The 21,400-nt window shown below is 42.1% G+C and overlaps 1 protein-coding gene across 3 annotated transcripts in view; it reads right to left on the reverse strand.

Moving 5' to 3' along the window:
- The window catches only part of LOC116925543 (potassium/sodium hyperpolarization-activated cyclic nucleotide-gated channel 3), a 29,371-nt gene that overhangs the window by 1,570 nt on the left and 6,401 nt on the right, over positions 1-21,400 (reverse strand). Inside the window, exons 1-11 of one of the 3 annotated variants that reach the window (XM_032932248.2) lie at positions 17,013-17,345; positions 14,198-15,725; positions 9,686-9,849; positions 9,471-9,607; positions 9,198-9,350; positions 5,953-6,072; positions 4,734-4,883; positions 3,727-3,945; positions 1,764-1,910; positions 355-472; positions 3-279 (exon numbers count right to left, since the gene is read on the reverse strand). In XM_032932248.2, the coding sequence (XP_032788139.1) occupies positions 3-279; positions 355-472; positions 1,764-1,910; positions 3,727-3,945; positions 4,734-4,883; positions 5,953-6,072; positions 9,198-9,350; positions 9,471-9,607; positions 9,686-9,849; positions 14,198-15,648 (2,936 nt within the window). In that variant the 5' untranslated portion in view covers positions 15,649-15,725; positions 17,013-17,345. Of the gene's footprint in view, positions 1-2; positions 280-354; positions 473-1,763; positions 1,911-3,726; positions 3,946-4,733; positions 4,884-5,952; positions 6,073-9,197; positions 9,351-9,470; positions 9,608-9,685; positions 9,850-14,197; positions 15,726-17,012; positions 17,346-21,400 lie in introns of those variants that run through there. The other 2 variants (XM_032932247.2, XM_045174974.1) reach the window with 2 other exon arrangements.

Here is a 21,400-nt window from a genome sequence, read left to right on the forward strand (position 1 = left end):
ACCTTTCGGCTGCAACACTCTCCAGTGTTCTTCTCATGAGTGGATACTGATCCAGGACGGCATTGAAGTGTTCCACTGATAATGAGAAAAGATTGCAATAGGTTTCAGCCCTAACACTGGCCACTCGACGGGCATTAGTCAAAAGACAAATCTCGCCAAAGTAAGAGCCGTCACTAAGGGACGTCGCAACGTCACCGTTGCCCATGACAATGTCAACAATGCCCTCCTGGATAAAGTACATTTTCGTTCCAATAGTTCCCTCTTTGATGATGATATCACCTGCACAAAAATACAAATTTTGGCTCGGGTACAGAAAGAGTTGCATTGGTTAAGACAGTTTAAATGAGAACCTACCCGGTTGGAAGACCTCGTAAATGAGTTTGGTAACAACGTCAGAGACAAAGGCTGGGTCGGCGTTGGCGAAAAAGGGCACAGAAGCCACCAGAGATCGGCAGTTGAAATTGATGACATCCTGCAACACAGCAACATCAAACGGTGCAATTTAGAATACAAAGAGATCATCAACGCAAAAGAAAAAAAGAAGCCTAGCAGGCTCTTTTAATTAAATTATTATTTTTTCTTTGATTTATTTTTGGAAGCCACCAGATGGCTCGCACTACGCAACCAAGACTGAAAATGTCCTGGCTGGACAGCCATTCTGTCCTACGCAAGTCCTCCAAGTTTTCTTGGAAATTTCGCCCATTCTTTCATCGAAGACGATAAACAAATCAAACAGCCAAGAGCAGACAATCTAGCGAGTTGAAAACGCGAAACATCACAACCACTAAAAGAACGAAACACTTGAAATCGTAGCTGATCAAATAATATTAGGATTCCCATTCGTGTACACTCCAGCAGGAATGGATGAGTTTGTCATTCTTGACCCGACGGTAGAAAGAACGGTGGTTAAGTCGGTAGCAAAGCTTTAGAAAAGATGTTTACATATACAAAGCGTACAGCTCTCCCGTGAAGACGCAGGGCTACATAACAGTTCAATGGCAGTCGGATGAGGCTATTAAAGCAAATGGCTCGGCGGGGTCGAAAACACTCGATACGTCGTACCAAATGGTGCGTGGCTAACGTGCCATCTCAGCACCAGAAAATCAGAAAAAATCTGGTGGAAGAATCACCAGGGTGGCGGCTAGACTGCGTGAGTTATCGGTTGATTTTTCTTTTTTCGGTTGGACTTTTTTCTGTTTTGTTCTGTCTGTATGTACAAACGTACGCACAGCATTTTCGTTAGCCACTGTTTATGTGGCCTTGTCTGTAAAGCTTAATAACACACAGCCCTTTCCACTCTTTCAATCTCCCCCCTCTTTTTTCTTCAAAGCTTCGCGTACCCAATGGCAACGTCAAACTGTGAGCTATTCCCAATCTTCGGTATAGTCAATTACCTATCAACCATGATAGACGGACAACATTATCGGGTTGTTGGATATATACAGGAGAAATCCAAAAAGGCAAGAAGGATAAGATAGCAACCTAACCCCCCAGTGTGGTAAAAAAAAATAATTCGTTTTGGAATAATAAAAGCCCTATAGGAGGTAGGACACTAAAACACGGACACGGCCGATGAACGATGATGCCACTGAAAGCATAAACAAGAAGAGGGTCTTATAGTTCGTGCGGTACAACGTCTATCAGTAAATATGAATTTCGGGTATAAAGGTGGAGGATCATTAACTTCCGTAACGGCTCATGGACTTTTGGGTCCTTGTCAACTTATTATTATTATTATTATTATTTAAAAACAGGGATCATACCTCTCGTAACTTTTCCGATAGCTCGCCCAGGATGGCGTCTTCATCGAAGAATTTGCCTTGATAGCGGTGCTCGAAGTATTCGGTTATCCTTTGGCGCATGTCACGCGGTAACCGACGGTACGCCATGTATTCCTCCACCTGTTTCAGCTGTTTAATAGAGAAATAAAGAATTAATGAGATAAGCCACTTGTAAATGAACAATTTTAATATAAAACGTAGTAATAATCTCATTATATTTAGCCGAATTTTCCCATCATTAACGTAGTAGGATGAACATGTTGGGACACAAATCGACCTGGATTTTTCTTTTACTAATCTATTCTTCATCACGACAGCAGTTGCCCTGAACGACGTGACAACAACAATAAGAGCTGCGTGGATCGAATAGACGAACGACAATAACAACAAATGAATGGAACAATCTATAGCCATCAAAGTATGCACCACCTGGACAATCAACGAGTTACGTTGGTACACTTCTTTTCATTGCTGTTGTTACTTTGTTAGCCCCTCTGGTAACAAGAAAAAATTGTATGGCTCCATAGAACGAAACTTGGCCATTATACGGACTAGACCAATGCGTTGGCCGACTGCTGTGGTCCTTACATTTGTTGCTATTGGCAGTTCTTTTCTTTCGTATCTCAATATTCTGTCATAGTTCCGTACACAAATGGTGTGTCCGTTCAGACGTGGATTCTATATTTAATGAAAGAGTGCGATGTTATTCGAAGTAACTAGGCCAGCAAAAGCACAAGCTTCCAGCGTGGTCAGATACCGAGTGCATTCGACGTCAATCCTTTTTTTCTTTTTCCTTTTGTGATCTTAATTATTGGTGGGACATGGACGTGCCTGGTACAACACTTGCTCGCACACAATGTACGAAAATAAGAGAGCTACAACAAACCGTCTAGATAACATTATTGTGTTAGAATGTGACGCAATTCGCGAACAGACAACCCGAGTTATATTTCCCTTTCGCAATGAGACAAGCAAAACAAACAAAAATTGTCTTCTCGTTTTTACTCTGGTCTGATTAAAACTATTGAAATTCTACGAGAATTTAAAATCTACGAAATTGAAAGCGAAAAAAAAAGGTGACAGAAAGAGTAAAAAAAAAAAATCTTTTCTTCATTCAACCGTATTTTATGAACGACAGCCGGGGCTCTAATAGAAGATCCGTAGACAGCCACCCGGGAGTGCCAACAGGGGCTCTATCGTTGATGATGTTTGAATAGCGCCATGCTCCATTTACGTAGGCTTATACATTCTATCTAGTTGATTGAAATGCCAGTCACTATTTTTCAGTGAATGAAAAATTCCACGTTTCTCACCCCTGATATACAGCACGCAGCCAAAATCTCTTTAACAAGAACACGTACGTGTTGGTTTCTGCCTACCCAGATGATTGAGTTACGATCGATAATTGTACAAACGAAATCAAGAATGAAAAAAAAAAGGGGATCGATACAGCAAACGTCATCACGAATATCAAATATCGCAAATAATTTACAAGGCATAAATTTTAAAAAATGCAATTCTTTTCTTTTCCAGATACAACCCGATTCTATTGCTGCTTTCCCTGCAAAATTGATATAGCGTGGGCTAACGCAATGTGGGCTTCTCGTCTATCCGGCATCGCCATTGATGTGTGTAAACGTGTACACCATTTATAGTTTACAAGTCACAGACGTGAACACCATCTAACATTCTATTGTTATTATCCAGAAGACCGGAGCTCCTTTACATATTGAAGCTCTAGTGGTCTATTCACCTTTGTTCCTTTGATGTCAAATCGTACATCTTATTGCCTTACATTCTATCAGATTTGGCTTTCGTGTGATTCACGCATGTGTAAATTCGGCCAGACTTTCAGACACGATCGATTTGATTCCGAAGATCTCTCGTTTTGATGTTAAACAGTTTGACAGGTACGTTCATGTTAGGCGAACGATGAAGTGCTTACCTTTTCGCGATACTGACGGCGAGAAGAGTCGAGGCTTTGGATGAGATTGGTGGCGTGACCGAGAAAGAGAGCGTAGCAAGTGGCTCCGCTGATCATCGATAACATTGTTAACCACATGTCCGTCAGAGATTGAGGCGGGAACCGTCCGTAACCGATGCAAAGCATGTGAGACATGGCTTTGAAAAGGGCCCAAGAATATTGTTCCAGCCAAAAGGATTCCTATTGTGCCCAAAAGATCACACAGTAAAAATCAATTCGTTTTTAAATCAACATTCGGCTATTTCGCCAAATTTCAAATTCATATAGAACTGTGTGTGCAAAGTGAGTAGCTATCGACGAACACCATCAAACGAATTTGGATCTTATTATCCGGTTGAAAAAGAAAAAGGAAGTGACATTGTTACGTGCGTTATTCAGATAAACCAGCTTTGATGTACACGGGCTTTTCCAGACGACATCGTTAGCCATTTTATCCCGCAAAAAGAAAATAATAAAGCTCCTCCTCAAAAAAATCGAGTAAATTCTCTGCTATAATCCCGTAAAGATCTAAAAAGGTACATCAAATTGAACCATGTTCCAATAAGAACTTGTTTAAGTCTTCACTTCGACAACTCATCCGACCTCTTTGCTGCCTGGGCACGGCTCACCAAACTCTTATGGAAAACAAACGCTGTGTAATATAGCGAGAAAGCTAATCGATAATCCCCTTCTCTGCTACCCGTGGTTGGAACACATCCGCATAGAAGAGCGATAAATCCCGTGCGGATGATATAGCTTAAGCGATAGGTCGAGATTTGCAAAATACAAGTACAGACTTTACTGAGGGCTATACAAACACAATCTACGTTGCGTATAACCTGTAAAGACATGTGTTTCCACTATAAAAGTACAGCCTCTTCTACATATAGTACAAATCGATAAAATCAATGATCAATAAGAAGAAATGCATTTTCTTTTCCAATGACGGTGTCGAGATTGAAAAGTCGAAATGATGCATTTTAACTCACCTGTAATTCGTTGATGGCGACCCACGAGTTTGGAGGGAATCCCTGCAGCATGGGCACGAGGAATTGAAGACATCCCGACCAGTGTCCAATCAGCAGCATCATGCAGATCAGGTTGAAGATCCTCATGAAGACGCTAGCCATATTCAGGAACTGTGCCGGGAAGGAGGTCGTTGTTGATTGGGTTGATGAGAACAACGAAGAAGATGGTCACGTCACACAGGCCCACACGTTGAATAGGAAAGAAAGAAAAACGATATGACCACTTGATCATCATCAACTTCTCCTTAAGCTGTGTCTAATGAATACGGAATGAGAGTGCCCCTTCCCTTTTTATTAAGCCAATCAAAAGGACCCAATGTCAACCCTATCACACGAACAGCTTAACCTTTGTTTACCCTGTAAATGTATGTTGAACAAAATGAGTCATCGTGGTTCTTTAATTTTCAAATGTAAAAAAAAGGTGGAAAAAGATTCTACTTAACTGAAACTTTGGATGTATGGGAGGTTTGATAATTCACAAAACTTAAGCCATTAAAAGAAAAAACTAGTAATAAAGGAATAGCAATTCAAGAGACGTGCCCTCATTGCCCAAGCCATTTTGCATTCGCAATCAGAGAGGCACTTTGCATATTCAGATCGATGTTGTTGGATGAGCCGTGCAACTTAAACCAAACAACGAAAGCGAAACAAAATTAACTTTCGTTTTCACTGATGACAGAGAGAAAAAAAAAAAGGGAAACAAAACAAAATCAAACAACCCAAATCCAAGTGGAATGGGTGGGAATTACCAAAGAAACAACCGAAAAGCACAGCGTCAACAGCCATGGCGTGAAAGGAATTAAAGAGAAGCAGAAGACGAAAGAATGAAGTGAAATATATGCGTTGTTGTCTAATAGAATTTTATGGAAACGATGATGCATTCTTTAAAAGCATTATATATTCTCTTTGAATCATCTCTTTTGTTTTTGTGGTTTTTCTTTCTTCATTATTACGATTTCAAAAATCTTTTAATTTTTGCAATTTCAATATTTTATTTTATTGTAGCATTAGTACTGTTATATCCATCAGCAAAACCATTTCATTTCTACACTGGAAAAAATATATATGTATATTTACTTTTCTAACGAAAATTAACAAACGGCTTTAGCGCAATCGGACCGCATTTTCCCGTTAGCCTTTCCCCACCCTGTTTTGATTTTGATTTTTTTTTTTTTTTTACCTTCATGATAAGGGATTTTTCTTTGTAGGGCTCCTTCTGATTGCTCGCGTGAGCGTCGGAACCGAGCCGTCCCCTTCGTTCGGTCCTTTTTTTGCTCAGATTCTGTAAGTTCTGAGAGATCTGAGAGAGACAGAGACAGACAGAGAGAGTGATAGAGGGATGAGCGAAAGAGTGTGTGTACAGATAAAGAGCGTGAAAAAAAAAAATCCAAAAAAACGTTTACATAAATACTAAACTTAAATTCTTCAAAAATTGTGGGGGGAAAAAAAACAACAACACAAACTACTAAAGCGCTATTGCCTTTTTTGTTCCGCTTTGTTTCTCTTTCGGCTTTCGTTTCTCTTTCACTACGGGGGTAGCGGGCAGGTATCTCGGCACAACCGAAATGATAAATCAAAGAAGAAGGAAAAGACAACAATGATCACAAGAGAGAGAGAGAAAGTTCACAGTGTCCGTAGGAAAGAAAAAGAAAAATAGGCAAAAGAAGGCTTTAAATAGACGTCCAAAAGATTGGGAGTTGGACGTTCCCTTTGACTCTGCCCATCATCAATTGGAAATGAAGAAATGCAAGTCTAAAAACACACAGAAGAAAAAAAAAGCTGAGAATTTCAGCATGACACGGACGAGAAACCAGAACATTTCCAGGAGTTTTTGCAGGATGAATAAAAATAACAAACGAAGCGTGACAAAGAGAAATGCCACTTTTCTGTTGTTCTCTCTGAAAACGAGTCGATAATAAATAATAAAAGCATCTATGTACTACGTCGGTGCGGCTGTATATGCAGCTCAATCTAGTGTTATAGTGGCAGCTATACGTATAATCTTTTAAAAGGGGCGAAAGGAACAACAACAAAGAAAAACAAGCCATTCATTGAGAATCATCATCCTCTGTACATCGTTCACTCTGTCTCGTCGTAATAATAAGAGTCCGCAAGAAGAATAGGACAGTGAGGGGATTGGCCCTTCCATTTTTTTGTTTAATGAGCACAAGTGTGTTGGATATCCTTGTCGATCGACGCTACTCTCTGCTGACAGCTTACACACACACACACACACAACGATATAGAAAGAAGCCTCTGACAGTGCAGAGTCGACTTGATGATCAATGAAACAGAAAGAAAGAAAAGGGTAGTTGTTATATAGAAAAGCTGGGAAGGTCTATTACGTCATCTGAAAAGCGGGGGCTTCAGATTTGCGAGTATATGAAAGCCGATTAAAGGGAACGATGGAGGGGGGGAGCATCAATGGAAGTTATTCGTCTTTGGTCGAGATGGCATCAAGTAAAACCCGTTCAATTCGATATGATGGATGAAGCTCTATCGATTTTGACCCGCACGACAAATCCACGCACACCCAACATAAAGAGAGAATGAGAAGAAAGAAAATAATTCTCAACGCCTTTCACTCGCAGCTGAGCTTTGATTGCATAAACTGTACATCGTAAATCAAGAGAGATACACACCGAAAACTGTTGGTAATTTATAGTCGTCACAGAGGTCTATGTTATTTCTTTACGATGCTATTTTTATTCTTTGTATTGGTTGATGGACGCAAGAAATCAAGGGCAGGAAACAAGGCGTTCAGCCGAAAAATGACGAGTTGATCTGTTGGACCTGACCAACATTTGTCGAATCCCCGTCTTTTCAACCAATCCCTGAAAGGTCAAATCACATCCTTATATGATCACACGTTCCCTCTCCACGTTCGTGTGTACATCGTCGTCCAAAATATTGTTGTTCGGTTCTATAGACAACACGTCCATTCATCAAAAACAAAAGGAAATGGACTCGGTTGTTCTTTTTCTTACTCGCAGAGCCGATGACGCAAGAGATTCCCGATATCCCTTCCTCGCTCGTGTAGAAAAAAGAATAATCGATACGTATCGACACCTTTAACAGCGTGCCGATGTGTCGTAATGTCAAGCGCCTGATAGAAACAGACGATAGCGAATCTGTCACTCCTCGATCCAAGCAATAAAGCGATATAAAAAAAACAAAACATATTATCAAAAAATGAACTGAAGTCAGTTAGTCGCGTGCTTATCGTAACATTGTCGAGACAGACGGGTAAAGAGATCAACGAAAAGATTGGGGGGGGCACAAATCAAAACGCGGAACTTTTGATGTTATATGGCTCTTCATAAATAGCAAACGGATACGTAACTTGTCCAGGATGTATAATGTATACAGATGTGGGTGTATTTCGTTACAAAAAGGAGGCTTTCTCAGTAGACCCTATTGTTTTCTTTTTTTTTTGTATCTTTAAAGAATCGATCATCGTTTGCGTCACCGGAAGTCACGTTCTCTCTGTCTATAGGTGTGAATTGAGATTTTAACTGGAAGGCGATTGGCTGCTTTGATTTGGAATAAAAAAATGATTCCATCGCGTGTTTGGGTTTACCGCATCAGATTTGCCATTTTTTAAAAACACGCGTTTTACAGGGGATTGCCTAAAGAGATTACGCAACCCTAAATGTTTGGTGAAAAGCATCGCTATACAATCAGGAGAGGCATAAGAGCTAGGTAACTAAATATACCGAAAAAGAAATATAGTCAGAATAAGGAAATTAAATCGAACGAATGAGGTTGCAGTTGAAACAAAAAAAAAATAAATAAATAAATAAATACAGAAAATGGTGAATACGTGGATAAGACGACAGTTCAGCACAATGCATAGTAACTGTATGACATGAATAAATAATAAGGGAAGGAGAGGGAGGGAATAGAAAAGAAAAAAACGAGCAACAACGACAAAACAAAAGCGGTTTGGTCGATATATGAATGCAACTCAATCACAAGAAATCCAAACTTGGACGAACGACTAGAGTAGTATACGTATGCAAAGATAAAAGGAAGAAAGAAAAAGAAAATGGGGGTGGGGATAGAATAATTTGAACGAAACAAAGGAATAGTGCTCCGGATATAAACTACACGATATGTGTGTGTGTAAAAAAAAAAAAAAGGGAGAAAGAAAGAAAGAGAAATAAAAATTTCGTGTTAAGATCACACGTAAAGAAATTGAAAAGGCGTGAATGATTTGATGGGCAAGTGCTGGGTGGCGTGTGTTACCATCATAATTTGACCAACACAGTGTGTATACTCAATCTATTTCTCTTTTCGAAACTTTTGTGCGTGTGTTTTTTGGGGGTTTTTGCCCTTCGTCTCTCTTGTATTCTTGGATATCTGTAGATCTAGGAGGAAAGAAAAAGAAAGGAAAGAAAATAAAGCAAAGGAGCCAGCACTTACGTAAACTTCCTCCCACTGGTTGACGTAGCGAACGAGTCGTGACAGTCGGAGGAGCCTCACAAGAGACAGCAGTTTAGCCAAGCGTAGGATCCTCAGCGCTCTTCCGGCTTGCAGGATTTGAAAACTCTCACTAAAGTCTTGCATCCGCAGAAACTGCCACGCAAATGAAACGTTGGTCCCGTTGTTACGTGAGTTTCCACACGCACACACACACACAAAAAAAAAGAAAAAAAGAAGGGGACGGGGGGCTTTATGAAGGATCGTAAAACTGACCTGATTGAAGATGAGAAAGATGTAATCAAGTGGGATGGAACTGATCAGGTCCAGGAAGAACCACGTCCGCAAATAGTGCCTGGCTATCAGCTTCGGGTCCAGGATGACCTGCTCCGAGTTATCTTGTTGCATAATACCTGTTTCATTGGCCAGGTATACATGAACGATGAGACTCACCAAAAATGTCGATGGCTTATGTTTAATTAGATATACACCTGTTCGAAAATTGACGACGATGTCAATCATAAAGATGGTGTCGCTAAGGCAGTTGAAGGCAATCCAGCGAATACTCAGGTCGTCGTTGAAGAAAGAGATGGCCACTGGCAGGATGATCAAGTTGGCCACCAGCAGGAACAGCATCCCCAAATCCCAGTAAAATCTGTGCAACGAAACAATCATTGGAAATTTGAATTCATTTGTTTTCAAACTTCATCCCGGAAATCGATTTCAAGATAGACCTTATCATTTCTATAAGCTCTTCAACTTTGCTGCTTTCAGTTTGATTATCGATTCATCATTTCATTAAAAATGCTCAACGACTTGCCCAAACTCGAGAACTAAAGAATCGATCTTCTTCTCAATTTGAATGAAACTCTCGTAGACCTACTGCACTGTGCGGAATGATAAAAGGTCTTCTACCTGGGCCATTTCTCTATCTGCTGGAATGAAAAAGAAAAGGACCAGTCAAACAGCGAACTCTTGAATCCCCCCCCAACCATCTGTCAAAAAAAAAAAACGGACAAAGGATTTCTCGACGGAACATCCGTCAGACGACAATGTCTTTGAAGTTTCTTTGAACGCGATGCTGTTGTCAGGCCGAATGCAAATGCGTTGATTTGCATACGCGAAAAAAGAGCCGTGACATCCGACCAATTACAAAATGCAGAAACGAGTTTTATGCACATCAATCTTCTTAAACCCAGTTTCGTGTACAGCCTCCCCACCCACCCACACACCCCACAAAATGGCGTCAATTACGAAATAGAAAAAGAGTCGTGGCTAATAGCAGCTACGTAATATACGTAATAAAATCTAAGCGAATAACCGTACGTCTTCATTAAGTGTTGATAATGAGCCCTGTCTAACATTGCGCAGAGTGCATGACTATGTTCGTTTGCATTGATATCAATCCCTTTCCTTTTTGGGGGGGAGGGTGGCTCCGGCCCTTGTAATGGCGGTTTAGCACGTCATGAAAGTGAAATAAAGAATGAAAAAGTAGAAACTATACTGGAACAGTAGCAAAGCGAGAATTTCTCTCATCCCGCTCTGATGTCGTGCATGAATGACGGGGCACGGCGTAGACGCCATGAGAAAAACAAAGAGGAATGGTCACTTCTCTTTTTCTTGGACGAAATGAAACACAAAAGAAAAACGCGTTGGCTTTGGCCGTGTAGAATTTTATCCTTGCGAATTATCGATTCAATCCTGTCTTTCGATAGGCAGCAATTTGTTGGCCACACCTACCCACCCGAATGAAGGACGCAAACTTGTCCCTGCCGCAGTTCCACCAAAAGAAAATCCTGATTGAGGTTCGCAACGTATATCAATATGATGGTAGACAAATAGCGGGCGGAGGAAGGAAAGAGACGGGCACTGACAAACGATCAACTCGACGACTCTTGGCCGATATGAAAATCCTGTTTCCGTTTCCGTCGGTATCAACCGACTCTTTGCTACGGCCGTGGTCTAGCCAACATCTTCAATCTACCAGGGCAATATACGTGGAAAAAGGCTGTGTCAATCGTTTTTGCTTTATCTCCATCGGCATAAATTAGAACACATTTATTGTGAGCTCGACAAGCGCAAAAAAAAAAAAGAGTACTATACGGAACTCTATATCCGGAATGCCCCTTTTTCTTTTTACTAACGAATTGTCGTATAAGATTGCTTACAAAAAAATAAATAAATAAATAAAAAGAAGACTCGGTTGCTATGGGCAACCAAAGCTTAGATTCGTTACGTAATACATTGCTGACTAAATTTCATATATTTCATTCCAGTTTCCCTCCACTATTTTTTTAAATCAGATAATGTCAATCCGATCCGGGTTACCATCAACCGGTTTCGTATTTTTTTTTTTTTTTTTTGGACCGCCGTTTTTTATAACCGCCCCACCTATATCGAAAAGCTGAGGCAAACTATTTGAAAAAAAAAAAAAATAGAGAGAAGCTGAACTGCGGGCATTCTTCCATATCGCAGACGGTCTTTTCTTAAGAATCGTTGGCAAAAGTTTTGAGGATATTAGAAGAGCAAGGGATGGAGTAGTACGACATATTTACGATCCAGCTGGGGGGAGGGGAGCTTTTTCCCTATCTTTTCTATTGTGTCATTCACATCGGATAGTTCCTTCCGGAGTTTGCCCTTTTCTTCAGTTCAAAAAAGGACGGGCGGAGCGCTTTCTTGATTTGTTTATTTTGATTCAAAGATTTCAAAAACAATTTCTTATTGGATTTCAAAAGCGGATTATTTTTGTTTGTTTTTTTTTTTTTATGGCGAGAGCGGACTTTGTCAGCTTTCTACCGGATGTGCCTTTATTATTTTATTTATTTTTTTTTTACGTTATTTACGTCATCAACGAAATATTTATTGTCAACGCTTTACATATACGGTTGCCTAAACCCACCTCCTCCCTCCCCCCATGGTTGTCATCCCCAGCAAAAACCCAGTACAAGATCCATCAGAGTGCCTTCATCCTTTCAACTGAGAGACTTGTCTATTATTTATTATTTCCCCCCACCCCTCTCCACTTCTGAGTGTAAGTAAAAACAAAAGAGATGCGCACACCGAAGAGTTATATTTACTGCTCTAGAGGTAGAGTGTGTGTGTGTGTGTGTGTGTAACCCAGATTGATAAAGAGGATAACGGGGTCAAGGGGATGGCAATCATAAAAGTCATCTCCTATTTTCTGGGATTTTATTTTTTTTCCTGTTCTACTCACGTCCGGCTATACGTCGTGTAAAGGTGCGGAATTGAAACCCCAAAACAACAACAACAACAATAATGTAACAGTATAGGAAAAAAGTTAGACCGATGATGGCGAGGATGGCGCTGTGTAAACAAAAGTACCAGGATAACCAACCAACAACTATATCAATACGAAAATAGACTCTCGATGTGCTTTATATCCATCCAGACACCCCCCCTACCCATCCCCCCAAAAAAGGGAAAGGTTAGTACGCGTGTCGGGGAATTTTTCACGTACACTTCTGATGTTTGTACATCGAAGTTGAATAGAACCTCCACCGAAAAAAAAAGAGGGAGGGGGGGACTGATTGTATAACATCGCCTGCGGCTGCACCCTTCGGGCTTTTCTGACGCAACATTTCCCAAACGATTTTGGCGTTTTAACACACACACAAAAACAAAAAAAAAACGATCGTGATATATAGAAAGAAGAATTCGTTTCGAACGACTAAGCTATTTTCGGTTGAAATCGACGGTATGTGTGTTGTCTTTTTGTCGGTGAATTCTTTGTTTAAGCGTGTGTGTTGCACCATCAAAAACTGTACAGCACAGCCTTTTTTTTTTTTTTTTATAGACGCACACCGAAAGTTACACATCCTTTTCTTATTGACTGCTTTGATAGTGGCACCCGACACATTTCATTCCGGTCGGCTCGTGTCGTCTTGTATACACAAAGTAAAAAGAAAAACGAACATGGTCATTTAAGAAGAGCATCCTTTCAATGAGGAATCAATGCCTGTATTGAAAGAACATTTTCTCTCCGGCGGCAGGTCATTAAATGTTTAAGGGACGCGGCGACGCGCTTCTACCATATCGATGACATACGATGACCATCGTTTGTGTATCTTTTGGGGTACCAAGTGAACTTGTGATCACGGCCGAAAGGCGCTGTTCCTTCACAAACTGGCAACACACACACACACACACAGCCCACACAAATTCGTTCGTGCGACCTGCCATCCGTGTCAAGTCGATGATCACGTTTCATCATTTTATGTCGTCGCGATGAAGACAATCATCACCTTTATTTTTCACGTAACCTTAGACGTATCGCGAGCCACCCGACACTGCAGACATTTTGAACTTGTTTTTTTTTTAAGAAGCGGAATTTCAGTTGGGGAGAAGAAGAAAAAATGGAACAATTTTGGGAATTAATCGAATTTAACTAAGCAAATCTTCTATTTTCCGTAGTAGCCAATATTGGCTATTGAATTAATACGCTAACACGAAGCAACGCAGATTGAAATGGCTGATTTCCCTATTGATTGGTCACGCCAACGGTTCACCCATTTGATTTATTCCATTCGTATACTCGCGCAACGTCGATCAACTCTAAATATTCGAACAACAAAAGAGCAAAGTGAATAACGGCAGTGCGGCACCCACACATTTTGGAATTTTTATCGATTACGCGTCCAATAAATTCTGTTCTGATATGGCCGCTTTCTTTCCTCCGACCGGGGACTGTTCACCGAAATACCCCATCTCACATATGACTGCCATGCCCCGACGCATCAATACCTAACGACCGTGTTTCTGCTCTACATACCCGTAACGACGGGCCCGCCGTTCCGACACACAAAAATTCAGATCTGCCCATGATGCGCAACGCATCCAGCGCTCACTTTAATCAAACATATGCACGCAGCCAGCCTCCCTTTTTTTTTGTTTTAATAATGAAATAAGATCGTTGATAATTCACACAAATCGAGAGCCTACCCCCCCACATCGAAAACAAAAAGCCAAGCGAATGGATTTCTTACCGGAAATTGGAACACGGATGGATGATCCAGTGTCCTGCAGCTTTCTGTCGGATGCGCTCCTTCATCAGAGCTTTCTTACTGCCAAACAGCTTCATGGCCAGCTTGTTGTCCGTCGGCTGGAACAGAGCCTGAAGCTGATTGCGGATGAACGACGGTTTCGGCTCGCCGCCCATGTTGGCCGGCCCCGGACCCGGTCCGGCTTCCTCCTTCGGCGTGCCGTACAAGCTGACATCATCGCCACCTCCGGCACTGTTACTGAAATGAACTCGTCCGCCACCGGCAGCGAAGCTTCCGGCCGCGCTTCCGCATCCGGCCACACCGCCACTGGCACTCATCTCTTTATTGTTGATAAAATTCATGTCATCGGCGCCAGCCACCAGGTAATCCGGCACGAACGACGACGTCGACGCTTCGTCCTCGAGCGCCGTCACTAGCGAATCGGAGCAGCACGTGCCGACGCCGCCACCACCACCGTAAGAATAGCCGGCCGATACGCCTCCGCAACTACCCGATCTGGCGTAATAAGCGTTGGCCAAATCATCGCTGCGGCCGTTCAGGCCGTTACCGAGCAGCGGCTGCTGTTGCTGTTGGTAAAGACGTCGATGACGCGGGCTCCTCAGCTCCTCTTCCGACGACGGGTAGCCGTTGTTGGCACCGCCGGCCAGCCCACCGTTGACCAACCGCAAACTACTCGACGGCTGTTGCTGCTGCAATTGGCTGCTGCGGTTGTGACTGCGACGGTTGAGGCTGCCGTAACGAGCGCATCCGGCGCCGTTGCCTCCGCTCGTGCTGACGCGACGCACTAAATGGGGCACCGGGCCGCTCCAAGTGGCTTGATTCCTAGCCGACCAATTGTAACCGGCCCCTTCGATATTCTGATCCGGCTCGTCCAGCGGGTAAGACAATCCGGCAGCGCTGACCGACGGACGCGGTTGATGACTCTGCACCCAAGAATAGGACGGTGGAGACGAGGTCGGATGCGATTGGTGGTGCTGTCTGAACGGTGCCGCCACCGGATGAGTTGTCACTACGGATGGCGATCCGGCGGATGATCGGTTCGCTTCAGCGCAAGAAGCAGCGCCTTTGCCTTTAGAAGTCGACACGGCAACTGAAAGCTGCGGCTGATTCGAGCCCGCAGTCGACGAATTTGCCGTGACCGAACAAGAGGAGGAGCAGTTAGTTCCAATCCCGCCGCTAGGTGCGATGCTAACAGCAGCTCCCGTAGACGCTGGTGCGGAAGAGGAGGGGCCCGACGTTGAAGTGCAAGATGCTGCAACGGGCAATGCAGTCGTCGATGATTTCACACCTGACGACGTCATTCGTGACGATCCTTCCGCCACCGATGGCAAATGAGACGGACGCGCTGCGCTGCTGTGATTGATCGGATTTAAAGTGTTGGCTGCTATTCCTGGAAGGCCAACAGATTTTCCTGATTCCACGTTTTCAGCCATTTTTCTTTTGGTTCTTTGTGTTTTTTGTTTGTTTTTTCTTTTATGGAAGAAGATGGTGGAAGCAGCCAGCCAAGAATCTATTTGGCAACAGAAAAAAAAGGAGATTACATAACTTTGCGGTGTTATCTAACTGTGAAGAATAGGGGAACACACACAAAAAAAACAGTTAGGAATAATCACAGGGCGAAATATTTTTTGTTTTTTTAAATCGTAGCCGATGAACCCGATCGAAAATCAACGAAAGCATTAAAAAAAAAATTGGGCAATGGATGGGAACCTTTTTTTTTATGATTTTTGATGGGTCGAGACGGTCAGAAGGAATGAAATGTATCAAAAGTTGATTACAAGTGTGTCGTAAACCAAAGGCTTTTCGGTGTCCTTCTAACACGGAGGCGAACTCTTTGTTTACGATGGGCCAGCAAAAACCTGCCCCGTTTTTACGAGACGGACAAAACGAGTTGGACTTGGCAGTCGACACAAAAGAAAGAAGTTGGCACCAAAGAGTAAAAATCGGCTCCTGGAGATGCGGTCATCTAGCACAGCGAGATGGCATCATCTGAACTCTCGTTTCTTCCATGAAGACTGCAACCTCCATTTGCGACTGGACACAAAAAATGGGTGGGGGGTGCCTCTTCAAACATCGTCTCCGCCCTTTTTTGTTCTTAATCCGATTGCAAAAAAGGAAGAAAAAAAAAACATCCTATAACCTATAAAATGACAAATCTATGGCTGATGACGAAAGCTGAAAATGGGTGTGACCGACGTAGATATCGATAGTCACGATCGAAAAAGAAGAACTATAAGCTAAAAACACTCAAGTGTGTTCCTGCACTTGGCACGCTGTCCCGGAATCCACTCGCACAATTTCTGTTACCAACGATATCAGCAATCATTTCTAACGTCCTTTCTTTAAGTTGCACAACGTTATTGCGTAAACGTCAGCTATTGTAATCGATTCAAAAGCATACTTTAAGTTTTGTTCCAATAGGTAAATCACAAAGACTTTACGTTGACAAGCCAAAGCTTTCTACTGTTTGTTGGCCAGCAGCCATTTTGATTTTACAAATGTGATTCAATTTGCAGTTGCAGTTTCTATAAAAATAGGAAATGAGATGAACAAGTTTCGGACAACGGTCGATTGTCAGCCTCTCTCGGCCATTCTTTTTTTTTTTTTCAATCAAATCAAAGTCTTTTTGAATTGAATTTTCACGTTCTCTTTTCCTTTTAGCTCAGGAGATTCCGCTTGTTTGTCGGCCCATTCACGATGGTTCGAAATCTTTGAACAAATCTCAAATAACATGCCCCCCATTTGGACAAAGTCTCTTTTCTTTTGTTGGAAAAAAAAAAACAAACAAAAAACTCACATTTTGTAGAATATCACGCGTGCAATGCCCAAACTTGCGAATGAGATTGGCTTCCATTCGCCTTGCATCGTCATAAAATGGCAACTTACAACATGGACGATTATTAGAGAAGGATACGACTTGAAAATGTTTTCAATTCCTGTCTATTCTCAATTTGTTCAGCACTCGATGAGAGATCGAATAAGTCACACGCAAAAGGATGACACGGATGCAAGTAATTTGAGCTAGATGTTGATGGATGAAACGAAGAGAACACGTGAAGCAAATTCGTGGAATGATTCGTACAGGTCCGATGGTGTGAGCGAGGTTAAGGCACAACCGAGCGAACTAGACTGACCCTAGCGGCTAGCGCCAGAAACAAAGAAAGAACATGAATTTCCAAAGGAGAGGAAAGGGTAACTGCCTGACGGCCTTGAACAAACGTTGGTCTGACGTCGCCATATTTATGACGCAGGAAAATTGGAGGTCGGAAATAAATTTCCGACAGACTTGTTTTTGTTTTATTGCATTTCGATGTTGTTGTTTTTTTTCGTGTGTTTTGTGCGAGGGCGGATGTCGAGGAATGTGCGGATGCAACTGCTGTCGAAGTATATACGGTTGCAGGCAAAGTTCCGGATAGATGGTGTTGCGTCGCTGCTTGGAGGGCATTAATTCGCTAGTAGCACTTAGAGCATGATAAAAGCGTGACTCGAATAAGAACTGCGTGAATAAATTAACTGCCCTCGGGCACAAATCTGACCGCCGCCATTTTGTGCTGTATCTTTTAACATCTTGCTTTTGTCTCAGATCGATGCAAATCCTGTCTCTTCTTCCTACACACACTTTAGGACGCCATGATTGTTGGGGTCAACTTATTTAACCCAACTCTTTTGTATTTTGTTCTCTCTTCTGTTTTTTGTTTGTTTTTTTGTTTCGTTGTTACACGAAAGCTGATGGTCGACTGTTGTTGTGCCCCCCTCCCCCCCACACACAAGTTTCTTATCAAGATCCTTTGCCCGGGTCCCGATAACCGACCAGAATGGTCTCGCGCTCGTGTTCAAGTGGCGCGCACACACGAAACGTTTCAGTCCTTCGTTCCAGATCAAAAACTTTGGGAAGTTTACGCAACGCGGACAGCATCAACGATGTAACACATTCAAGATTTTATTGTTTTCTTCAATTATAGTAATAGAATAGTTTGTAATGCTTGCGGTTACCTCTGATTCATTTCGATTATTGTTAATTCCGTTAGTGTGGTTCGATACGTGTCGACTGCTTTTACGAAACAAAAGAAAGTCGAGTCCACTTGTACGTCCCTGTCTTTCTATTAGCACCTCCCACAATTCCGCCCCAATTTATTTTCAATTAAGAATCAATCGTAGCTCTCCATTCATTAGAACGGCAACAGTGGTGATATATCGATTACTCATTATTAACTCGAGATTTGCAGCAACGAGCCAGTGCTCTATACAGGACCAGCGTGTATACATTTATCGCTGATTCTGCTGCAAAAACATTAGCCTCATTATGTAGCGCAATGCCCAGCAATATAGCCCTTTGGTTCTCTCTTTGTACCTCATTAAAAAGCCATCCAATCGTCCCCAGGAATGTTTTTGTTCCTTGGCGTTCTTCTTTTATAGCCAGACAGATTGGCATCTGTGGTGAATTACGCATTTTTGTTTATAGATCTTGTCACATCTTTTGTGTGCTTACTGTTGCGCAAAAAACTATGAAGACGGTCAGCTGGCGCGCCTTCTTGTTGTTCTTAAAAGCGTCCGCTTTGATGGATTGAAGAGCTGCGGATATAGCGCTTCCTAAAACTGCCTTGTATACACACCAAACTATAGTTATTCTTCAACAAACAAAATATAAAAAAAATAACTCGTTGCAACCTACTGACCCCATTTCCTTTAACGCTCTTGTGAAAATTCTAAGAAGAACAAAACAACAAAACAAACAAGCCACTTCAATTTTGCATGAATATTACTGGAATTCCGCTTTCATTTTACAGTTAAGGTATACTCGCTCACATCGGTGCCACTTGACAAGATGAATGTTAGCTCTATAAATGATTATATACCTACATACATATATTTCTTCCATTTATTTTAGCCCCACAACGAACTGTGTGTGTAACCAGCACATAATGGACATGTCTCTAGGCATGCTTATTCCACATCGTTGCCTATATATACGTCACGGCTAACTTTTGAATAGAGCTCCGTACATGGGACCCAGTCCAGCTGACTTTCTCTTTTTTTTAATGTATAGCTACACATTCTTTTCTGTACGGAAGCCGGAAAAGATCCTTTCCAGGGGGGGATTGAATAGAGATGTATATCATCAGAGAGCGCGGCTTTTGTGTATGTAACAGTTGATTGACAATGACGTGGTCAAAGGCAGAAGACGCTCGTTGGGTTATGAAGTGTATAAGAATAAAATAAAAAAATGGGAAGAAAGGAAAGATGGTACGTCATTCCTTTGCGATAGGATTTCATTCATAAAATAGCGTGTGAACTCTTTCAACTTCTTATTATTCAACATGCATTGTCTCGCCATCTTGACGTCGGTGCGCTTCATGTTTTGCTTATTCTCAAGCGCCCTACATTCAACGTCGTGCATACCGAGAAAGAAAAAAAAGATGAATGGGGGCATCTCGTCCTCCCCCACTGGAGTGTTCCAGCGGATGGATCAAACAAATAATATAGAAGCGAAAAGGCTGACGGCACAAAGTCCATCGTTTTCTCTTTTTTCTTATATTCTTTCAAGACTTTGCTTTTTTTCTAATTATCCGATTCCCCTTTGGCCAAGAGTCCTCACCTTACAGGGAGGACAATTCCAGGCGATGTAATGTTGTTGTCAAGCGTGCGGAACAAAGAAAAAAAGGGAAAACCAAAAGCCGTAGACGCGAAATATAAAAGCTGAACGAAGCGCTTGATTGATAAAATACACGTCACTTCGTCAAGAAAACGAAGCGCTGTCATTTAACGAGTGAATCTTTATAGAAATGCGGGAGTATAGAAGTCAGAACGTTCGTCGTCGTAGTAGATAAAGTTTCGACCAACGGGGGGCACCACCTCTTTGATGTTTCTCCAATCGATCGCGTTGCGCCCGAGGACCAAACGATGTGGCGGCGGCGGATGGAAGCGTTTATGCCTATAGGCTATATATATATAGACGTACACACAAAGCAGCCGCCCCAAAATGTTAGAGCAACAGCCGATAGCAAGAAACCCTGTCGACAAGAAGAAATCTATAAAACTGTACACCCCGTAACTTGATTTCTATACCCAGCGATGTCGTCCCGCGTTCACGAAAATCGGCCGCGAAAGATTTTTTCGGGACGAGAAGTGCTTTGTGTTTTCCGAAAAATGGTCCCATCCGTTCACGGGCCTATATATAGGGGCCGTGTTGTATACGTAGTACAGCCTGGACGCGTTCGATGTATAACAAACGGGGTTTGATGCAGCTTCCAATCATCGCATCATTAATGGTGAAAGATGGAGCTATAATACTAACACGATAGTTGTTAATCTAATTAACTAACTCTTCAGCTCATTGTTTTTTTTTGTTCATTTTAACGTGCGATTTGACAGCTGCTGCATAGCATGTTCCGCAAAGGGTATAAAGGCCTGTAAGTCATAAGCCTACATGGCAAGTGGGACGAATTAAAATTCACGATTACACGTAAAAGCCATTGAAGAGAGAGAGAGCAAAAAAGCATCCATACGTAATCCGTAACGTCCTCCTCCGCAAGCCATTAGTTCTATCGTATATAGAGTGACATGTGCCACATGAGGTGCACACAAGAGCAGCTCTTGATTATATGTTTAGACGTTGTTTCCATTGTTTGTTCAACACTCGTATTTCATATGTTGTAGGTCTATAACGCTTGTGTATTACAAGTACATAAAAATAAACATGTTGTCTTCACAACCAATATAACCGAAAACAAAAATCGAGTTCATTAACTCTGCGCTGTGGGCTATAAGAAGGAGGTGACTTCCGTCGGAATACTAATATAAGAGACATCAACCAGAAGGGGGCGGAAAAGAAAAACTGTGCGTTTGCTCGCTATTTTTTCTATTCGTTCCCCGCAGTTTGATGCTCAAAATGCCGAAAGGCTTCGTGACTTGCTGCGTTGTCTCCTTCACTTTCTGCGGGAGGGTTGCCCTTCTGTGTTTTTTTGGGCTTCAAAGTCTTGAAGGAATTCTGGGGGAAGAGCGGATGCAACCCTAATCATCAGCACAGACTGACAGCAGCTAATTAAAAACATCGATTGTTTTGAAGCAAAAACGACAGCGAGATCTTGACTATATATATAGCCTGCGATGGCCACATGCAAATCTACATGCAGCCAGAAAATCAAGTTCTTTTGCATTTGAATCGAGAAATTATATATCTACCTA

Source organism: Daphnia magna, linkage group LG6, assembly GCF_020631705.1.
Source record: "Daphnia magna isolate NIES linkage group LG6, ASM2063170v1.1, whole genome shotgun sequence".
In the NCBI taxonomy this organism is placed as follows: domain Eukaryota; kingdom Metazoa; phylum Arthropoda; class Branchiopoda; order Diplostraca; family Daphniidae; genus Daphnia; species Daphnia magna.